The 9,580-nt window shown below is 41.3% G+C and overlaps 1 protein-coding gene across 1 annotated transcript; it reads left to right on the forward strand.

Annotated features, from left to right (window-relative positions):
- The first annotated feature begins 4,799 nt into the window (after positions 1-4,799).
- Positions 4,800-6,804, forward strand: LOC140377119 (keratin, type I cytoskeletal 13-like). Its single transcript, XM_072462429.1, has 7 exons — positions 4,800-5,370; positions 5,454-5,536; positions 5,604-5,760; positions 5,913-6,074; positions 6,152-6,277; positions 6,349-6,566; positions 6,649-6,804. The coding sequence occupies exons 1-7, from the start codon at positions 4,840-4,842 to the stop codon at positions 6,752-6,754; spliced, it is 1,383 nt and encodes a 460-aa protein (XP_072318530.1). The 5' UTR covers positions 4,800-4,839; the 3' UTR covers positions 6,755-6,804.
- Positions 6,805-9,580: the final 2,776 nt, after the last annotated feature.

The raw sequence follows: 9,580 nt of genomic DNA on the forward strand, positions 1-9,580 counted from the left end.
AAGAAAGTTCATCACATTGGGTATGGACATTTCTGCTTTGGTCAAATACAATAAAACATCCTCTGCATAGCAGGCAATTTTGTGTTCCATCCTATCAATAGTAACACCCTGAATTGTTTTTGATTGTCTAATAAATTGGGTCAATGGTTCCAAAAATAGTGCAAATAGGAGAAGAGACCAGGCACAGCCCTGCCTCACCCCCTTTCAAGAGTCAGCGGATTTGTCAGATGACCACTAATTTTCATTCTTGATGTTGGATCATCGTAAAGAGCCCCAATATATTTAATAATTAAATCGTCAATTTGAAATTTGTTTAGCACTTTAAATAAATATGGCCAACTAATAGAATCAAAAGCCTTCTCGGCATCCAAACTAATTATTACGGCTTTGTTTTGTTGTTTTTGTATTTGGCTCATTATGTGTAAATGTCATTCGTTGTTGATTTGTATTTCGTCGTTTGGAAATGAATCACGTCTGATCATTGTAGATTAAGTTTGGGAGTATTTGTTCCATTTGTTTGGACATAATTGAAGTGTATATACAAAAGTCCACATTCAGAATAGAAATAGGTCTATATGAGGGACAATCCAATCGGTCCTTTCCTTCATTTGGTATCAGGGATATGATGGCCTCTTTCCAACTAGGAGGGGTCTGGGTTTTCTTAGATGCCCAGTGAAAAGTTGCCAAAAGGAAAGGGGTAAGTGTGTCTTTTAAATAGAGGGTGTGGGTGGAATTATTTTTTAAACATTTTCTATAAAAGGATTCAAATGCTCATTGAATTTGGTCTTGTTTAATTAAGATGACATTATTTTGCCTGTTCCGTATTTCAACTTGTTGTTTTTTAGGTTTTCAAGATATTGTTTTAGAATATTTTGATCCACTCTCATAGTATCTTTGTTTGGTAAAGAGCATTTTCCTAACTATTTCATGTGAAGATCATTAATTTCTCCTCTTATCTTTTTAATTTCTTGTAGCATTTTAGGACACCCCTGGCATGGCTTTCCTCCAACAATTTTATTTTTTTTCGGAAGCCATGGCTATAATTTGTCCTCTCAATACTGCTTTGGAAGCATCCTAAAGGATGGGCAAAGAAATCATATAATTTTCCTCCAGATAAGTCTTTTTCCTTAAAAATCATGTCCATGACATCGGCATAGAAAGTTATAGCACTCCCTAGTGGCGTTTACGCATTCAAAAGAGTGAATTCCTTTCCATTAATATTCCCCTTGACCAGTACATATCTGCCCTCTTTAACCTCACATTCAAAACTCTGTTCAAAAACTATTAGATTTAAAATCAAAATTGCAACTCCCCTTCTATGTTTGCCTTTGCATGATGAATAATAAGATTTTTTATCACAGAATTTTGTTTGTTTTTGTATGTGCAGTGCCAGTACTCATTCAAATGTGTCTCTTACAAATATACCATGTCTATTCTTTCTTTTTTAATTTATAAAAAAATTGTTGTTTTTTGCAATTATTATTATTATTATTATTGAAGGATGCTACTTGTAATACTTCTGATGCCATTGGGTTGTATTGATCTAACCGTTGATAACATGAAGATTTTCAATCACTCTGGTCAAAAGCAAGAAACATACACAAGAACCATAAAAAAGAACACAAAAGGGTTCATGCTGGAGACTGGCATCGAACCCAAAACCTAATTACTCCAGACAACAATCCTCAGAAAGAACTGGATATTTGACTTGCATCTTATTTCAGACACCATGAGCAATAACTGATGATTCGTCATATTCTCTCCACCTTCCGATGCAAAGAAGTCGCGCGAATCTCCAACTGGGCCGGCGGGACCCCGCGTCTCACAAATGGGGCCTGTCTCATCTCTTTTTTCTCATAATCTTCCATCCTCAATGTTTCAATTCTCAAGAAGAAATGGGTGAGGAAGTCTCAGCCACAGAGGAGACACAGTGAGGGGAGAGGAGCCGAGGTTTAAAGGTGCCATAACATGCTGTTTTTCACGTTTCGTCTATCCTAAGTGTATAATTGATAATAATAAGGGTTGTGCAACACCCTTAACATAATAGTTAAGAAATATCACCCAGACCTTGGACCCCCTCACCAACCCGGAAATGCAAACGGCTTGGTCGCAGAACAGATATATCTATATATATATATATATATATATATATATATATATATATATATATATATATATATATATATATATATATATATATATATATATAGATAGATAGATAGATAGATAGATAGATATATATATATATATATATATATATATATATATATATATATAAAAGTCTTGTGTCCATCGCGCTCTTATTTCCTGGTTTTTCGGTATCGGATAGAACTTCTCTCCGTTTATTGTCCTGGTTGCTGCATCAACTGCCACATAAACCTTCACCATTCTGATAATAGTAAGGAGTGCGATATCATTAATGAAGTGTTGGGCCTCTTTGAACCGTGTTTCGTCGTAAATCGAAGCAGAAAAACTCTGGGCTTGTAGGGAGACACGAGCAGCGCGGAGCTGGGGGGAAGGGGGCGGGAGGCGGCAGGCGGGAGGGGGAGGCGGGTGGAGAGGGGGGAGGGGGGATGATGACGCGTGCCTGTGGTTATGACGCGGTCTTGAAGACACCCCCCGTCAGTTTGGAGATTCGAGGAAAGGAGATGGTCTGTAATATAGCTAAAAACTGCGGGAATCAATCAAAAAAACACTCATAAACACAAATAGCAATGTAAGAAGATTAAAAGCTCTGAAAAGTCGATTTTGCATGTTATGGGACCTTTAAGGCAGTAGGAAACACGAGCTGATGGTCAAAGAGTCATTTTGGCCTGCTCTGACCAAAATGACTAGACTCAGGCTTATCTTATAATATCACGCTAGGACTTTTACATTAAAGACCAACATATTTATTTTCAGATAAAGATATTTTAACATATATTTAATAGTTTTAACATTACATTACGACATAATCATTTAACAAAGATTATGTTGTGTTTGACATCCCTGATCCTTTGCTGCTCTTCCTGTATTTATGCTGTTGCAACAATACAAAATAATCAGTGTCAGACAAATAAAGTGTTTTTTTCTTATGTCTGCCTCCTAAATCCCCGCTTGTTACTCTTGAGTTCACTAGCAAGGACCACAACCCCAGCTATGATCCAAAACGTTTATTGCATATGAGAAATATGAACACAAATGTACAGAAATGGATGCCGTTTTGGGGCTTCTGGCGATGAGGGCTGTCGGCTCCCGGGCCTCTAATCACAATTAAACAGAGGTTGGGAGGGAGGGGCATGACGTCATGAATACAGGTGTATGTGATGTGGATGCTTAAATAGTGTAGCTGCAGGAAAGGGCGTGGTCCTGCTCCCAAACTAAAGATACCAAACTTATCTCCATTAGTTTCCTTCTCAAGTAGACGGGGAGAGGAAAGGAAGTGAGAATGAGATGGCCATGTACACAGCCCATGGATCAATGGCACAGCGCCACGCCGCTACTTCCAGTTGGCTCAACTGTGCGCAATACTTCTTCTGCCTTAATTCTATCTTTATGGGGTTTTCTCATCCATGGGATTTCTCTGGAGCTATGCTAAAATAATCATGGGTGCTGGCAAAACTCTAAAAACAAAGGTTGCTCTTCTTTAACTTCATCAAGACCCTGTTTGTCACCAGAAATGCATCTACCTGCGTTGCACCAATGAAATTTCCCCATGTGGGATAATAAAGGAATATCTTATCTTATGTTATCTTATCTTTATTAGCATTGAGGCACAAATATCCACCTTAGTAAACATAGACGTATCCTCCGGTGAAATGGTTACATTCTAAGTTAGACCTTAGCACTGTCTACCCATGACTCGCCAACAGGAAGTAGTGCACACAGGTAAAACTCTCAAAACAAACATTTATAGAGCACTGGGTTCGCAGGTATGTGCCTGATTTGCTGTGGGAACTGCTTTGACCAATAGGCGCCAGAGAGAGGTAATTGGACAGTTCTTCAACACAAATTATGAACTTTTCATGGGTTTCTACTGGATTCAGGTGAACTGATTGCCTCTTAGGCCATAAAGCAGTTTCAGACCTTTCTCTTTAAACCTTTGTTAAAAGTTAACAGTATAAATTCACAGTGATTAAAAACAACTGCATATCATCTGTGGCAAAGTCACACAGCCTTCCAATAAGCAAAAAAAAAAAGGGCTTTTGGAAAAACACAAGTAAATGCATGTTGTTCTTGTTCTGGCTTGATACAGATTAGATTGCCAACAGAACAAAACATTCTACTAATCCTGTGCATGAGAAGTTTCAAGTGACTTCATAGTGCCTCCAGTAATGCATTGCAACCTCTACAGTTAAAGACAAAGCTCAAATGAACCAGAAGAAAATATGCAATAAATTAAATGCAAAACCTTCAAATAATATGTGTTGCTAAGAAAGAGTAACCAATAGACATGCTGATTTCTGCAAAAGTGTTCTATGTTATATGAAAGGTCAGGTGAAGGGCATATTGACTTCAGGCTTATTGACTGAATTCAACATGCATTAAGATAACAAAAGGTATTTTGAGAGGATCTGACTCGTACAAAAGGTAATCTATATGTGTGTTTTAACTTGGTGTTGACAGGGTGTATAATCAGATGGGATTTTGCTGCAGGCATGTTTTAATAAAAAGCTCAGCACATTCCTTGGCTTTAATTTTGAGGGTTCTCACATGACTGAGAGGTGATGCTGGGACACAGCCCTATGGGTACGGTGGGTGGGGATTTCAGATGAGCAGGATATAAAATCAGCAGTGAGAGCATTGTATCAGTCATCAGCAACTCTCCAAGACAGGCGGATCTCTGAGCAACCTTCAACAATGTCATCCTTCTCCTCCTACTCCAGACAGTCCTTCGGCGGTGGTGGTGGTGGTAGCCGGTCCGGGGGACGCCAGTATTCCCACAGTGTCAGTGGAGGGGCTGGTGGCTTGAGAATGTCCTCAGCCTCCCGCACCTTCAGCTCTGGTGGTGGTGGATACGGCTCTGGTGGTGGATACGGCTCTGGTGGTGGTGGATACAGCTCTGGTGGTGGTGGATACAGCTCTGGTGGTGGTGGATACAGCTCTGGTGGTGGTGGATACAGCTCTGGTGGTGGTGGATTTGTCATGGGTGGTGGTGGATTTGGAAGTGGGTTTGGAGGCGGCGACGACCTTCAAATCAGTGCCAATGAGAAAGCCACTATGCAGAACCTGAACGACCGTCTGGCCACCTATCTGGACAAAGTACGCAAACTAGAGACGGCCAATGCTGAATTGGAGCTCCAGATCCGCCAGTTCTTGGATGGTAAAACCTCTCCTTCTGCACGAGACTACTCAGCATTCTATGTGACCATCGCTGAATTGCAAGGAAAGGTAGGTGATGACAGGCAAATAGGAAAATACATACAGATTTTTTTTTTAAATATACATTTATATATTTAAAATAATTTACACAGATCCTGGATGCTACAAGTGTCAACGGTGGCATCTACTTAGCAATTGATAATGCAAAACTGGCTGCAGATGACTTCAGAACTAAGTAAGCAGTAACTATTTTCTCAGCATTAAACTATAGTTATAAAACAAGTAACGGATTAATTTCCCAGATATGAGAACGAGCTTGCCATGCGCCAGTCCGTGGAGGCAGACATCGCAGGCCTGAAGAGGATGCTGGATGAACTGACCTTAGCCAGATCCGACCTGGAAATGCAGATCGAGGGTCTCAAGGAGGAGCTGATCTTCCTCAAGAAGAACCATGAGGAGGTGTGAGGACAAAACATATTTTGTGTTTCTTTAATTATTATTATTATTATTATTATTAGCTTTAATTATGTTTTATTTTTTTCTTTAAATAGTTTGGCCAGTATTGCATTTTTTTTTACAAGATTGTCATCAACTCTCTATTCTCACTTCAGGAAATGTTATCCATGAGGACCCAAGTGGGTGGACAGGTTAACGTGGAGGTGGATGCTAAGCCCCAGGTTGACCTCAGCGCCATTATGGCTGAAATCCGTGAACAGTACGAGGGTGTGGCTGCCAAAAATAAGAAAGAACTGGAAGCTTGGTTCAACACAAAAGTAAGATTTTAACATTAAACACATTTGTGTAACTGCTGTTTTTGTATTAAATATATAAACATATTTCTTTACCATAGACAGAACCATTGAAACAAGAAGTAGCAACCACTGAAGCAAGTATGCAAAGTGTCAAAACTGAAATGACTGATCTCCGAAACAGTCTACAAAGCCTGCAAATTGAGCTTCAGTCACAACTAAGCATGGTAAGCATCACAAATACCTTAGTGGCTAAAACTTGATATTTTACCCTGATTTTTTTTCTTTTTATCTTCAGAAAGGGTCTCTTGAGGGAACTTTAGCAGAGACAGAGGGGCGGTATGCCATGCAACTCCAAGGTATGCAGATGAAGGTGTCCAACCTGGAAGAACAGCTCACAAACCTGCGCGCTAGCATAGAGGGGCAGACCCAGGAGTACAACATGCTGCTGGACATCAAGACAAGGCTGGAGATGGAGATCGCAGAGTACAGAAGGCTGTTGGATGGAGAGGGAGGGTGAGACTCATTTAAATTTGAGGACATTTTTGAGTGCATCTTTATATTTATGGTAAACACATATCTCCTTTCCTTTTTGCAGCGGTGGCTCTTCTTCTTCTTCTTCTTCCACAAAGACCAAGATCGTTGTGGTCACGGAAGAAACTGTGGATGGCAAAGTGGTGTCTTCAAGCACAACTGCAAACTGAAATCCAGTTCTAGCAGCACATGCAAAAAGGAAATAAAGTTGAGTGCTGTACGGATTCTCTGTCCCGTGTCTTATTTCTCATCAGAATGAATTACATGTTTGTATGATATCATAGTAAATATAACTATGATGATGTATGTATTTATTTGTTTGCTAACGTACAATATTGTTAAAATACTAGATGATATGGACAGAAGTGGTGATAAAGTTTTGACTCAGGCTGACCGTATTTAATGTCAGTGTTCAGCGTCTTGTCTACTTCACTGATGCTGCGCATTAGTTCAGTTGCTCACGTCTTTGCCTTGTCTGTTCAAAAAGACTATGGAGGTTTAGCTTTGGTGGTTGCACTGGTGAGTGACGTCTCATAGAGAGTGAGCTACTTCATGCTTCATATTCCCTTGAGAGAGACAGTATGAGAGTGATAGAGGGTGAGATAGAGCTTTTTGACATTTTAAGGGACCCAATAATGTTCATATAACTTTGTACACCAGAGCCTTGGTATTTATTTTAGCACAACTTTGAATGATTTCCGTAGAATATATATATATAGAATCAGTCAATCCTCAAATATAGTTATAAAAAGCACCAGCAGGAGTGTTAAGCATGTATCTGCACTGCAGCCATATTGAAATTAAAAGTAGTCATGAGCTGATAACAAATCCTTCTAAAGCAACGCTGATTGGCAGGCACGGCGCTGATTGGCAGGCACGGCGAGGGCGAGGCTAGCAAGAGGGTCGTGGGTTCAACTCCCATTTGTGTGGAGTTTGCATGTTTCTGTTTGTGTCTCGATGGGTTTCCTCCAGGCACTCCAGTTTCTCCCATCAACCCAAAAAACATGCACCATAGGTAAAATCCTCAGGCTCCTGCTCTCCTGAGAAGCAAGCAGGTACATGAAGATCATTGGTCCAGGGAATGCCGTGGCAAATGTTGAGTTGTGGTGGTGATGGCGGATGTAGCTGAGATTTTACTGATGCAGTGGAGTTGTGTCTGGGATGGTGTTTGGAGCGTTGTCGAGGTGTGGCCTAATACACATGATGGAAGAGTACTACTGGATGTACAAGACAGGGAGAAAACCTCTTCTGGTACTGAAAGCTGCGGGAACTGCATGGAATTGAATTGAAGACCATTTGTTCTCGTTTAGAGCAGTGTTGTTGTTGTTGCTGTTTTTCTTTTACGAAAAGTTTGACTATGCAGTGAGGCAGGCCTACTTATTTTTGTTTTACTTATTCTTACACTGTACTGTTATTTAATATTTAAGAATTGTAGACTGATAGATGTAGAGTTTCCATGTGATTAAATACGCTACTATGACAATGTTCAAATCCAAGCCAAAACATTTTTTATTTAGCTGTGCATACGACGAAAATGATTCTATTTGCACTCTTCTATACAGACAGTTTCATATTATGAAACTGTCTTAAACTGTTTTGTGATTTCTGTCATGTCTCCGTGATTTTAATGCATTTTTCCTGTTGTGTGAAGCACTTTAAATTGCCTTGTGTGTGCATTGTGCTCGACAAATAAACTTGCCTTGCCATAGTGTATAGGAAGAGTATGACCCGGAAACCCCAAGGTCAAAGATAGAAACACCTCCAAAGATGGTAGAGAATGACCGAGCCAAGATCCTGTGGGACTTTCAGATACAGACTGACAGAATGGTAATGGCAAACCAACCAGACAATGTGGTGGTGGATAAACAGCAGAGGAAAGCATTTGTGGTTGATGTGGCAATACCAAGTGATAGCAACATCAGCAAAAAGGAACACCAGAAACAGGAGAAATACCAAGAACTCAGAGAAGAGCTGGAGAAGAATATTCAGGGGAGTGACATCCAAACTGGTGTAGGGTAACATACTAGTACAAGTACTGTAAGGTTATGAATGTCCACCCACTTGTGGAGGAGGGGGGGCATTCAGGTTTGATATTGATTAAAGGATTGTTCAAGAATTCAAACATGACACACTGCATAAGTGTGGGTAAGTTTGAATCGTATTTTTAAGAGTAGAATGGGGCACCAGCCGGATAATCGGCAATTTAACAACTCTATAATCAGATATCTAGATTAATTAATTAATTAGAAGTTAATTTCCTCGTTGATCTAAAGGTATGAGAACGTAACCGTGACATTGACCCCTTTTCTGAAATGAAGGAACACTTAACCAAATGTGGGTTGTGAAGATTTAATGACCAAAGAATTAAACAGATAAATATGAATCAGGAATATGCAAATGAGTCGATAACAGATGGAATACACTAGACATGATGGTTCTAGATCTATCTAGGTGTGTGTTAGAGTTAAGTCTAAGATGAAATTCAGCCAGCCTGTGAAGTGCATTCATATGAACGGAACCAGAAGCTGTGATCCTGAGGAGACGGGCCTGCGTGGGGTCCAAGGGCCTGCTTGGGGTCCAAGGGCCTGCTTGGGGTCCAAGGGCCTGCTTGGGGTCCAAGGGCCTGCGCGGAGTCCAAGGGCCTGCTTGGGGTCCAAGGGCCTGCTTGGGGTCCAAGGGCCTGCGCGGAGTCCAAGGGCCTGCGTGGGGTCCAAGGGCCTGCTTGGGGTCCAAGGGCCTGCGTGGAGTCCAAGGGCCTGCGTGGGGTCCAAGGGCCTGCTTGGGGTCCAAGGGCCTGCGCGGAGTCCAAGGGCCTGCGTGGGGTCCAAGGGCCTGCTTGGGGTCCAAGGGCCTGCTTGGGGTCCAAGGGCCTGCGCGGAGTCCAAGGGCCTGCGTGGGGTCCAAGGGCCTGCTTGGGGTCCAAGGGCCTGCGTGGGGTCCAATGGCCTGTTCTGGAGCTCGGCTCTGACGTTGTCTGGCCAAAGAAGGACTGGATC

The sequence above is a fragment of the Eucyclogobius newberryi genome, unplaced genomic scaffold, assembly GCF_026437365.1.
Source record: "Eucyclogobius newberryi isolate DKJ021-1_F unplaced genomic scaffold, fEucNew1.0.hap1 SCAF_4, whole genome shotgun sequence".
In the NCBI taxonomy this organism is placed as follows: Eukaryota; Metazoa; Chordata; class Actinopteri; order Gobiiformes; family Gobiidae; genus Eucyclogobius; species Eucyclogobius newberryi.

Coding starts and splice junctions, on each gene's coding strand:
- LOC140377119 (XM_072462429.1), top strand. CDS start 4,840: ATGTCATCCTTCTCCTCCTACTCCAGACAGTCCTTCGGCGGTGGTGGT. Junction 5,761..5,912: donor TCAAGAAGAACCATGAGGAG/GTGTGAGGACAA, acceptor TTCTCACTTCAG/GAAATGTTATCCATGAGGAC. Junction 6,075..6,151: donor AAGCTTGGTTCAACACAAAA/GTAAGATTTTAA, acceptor TCTTTACCATAG/ACAGAACCATTGAAACAAGA.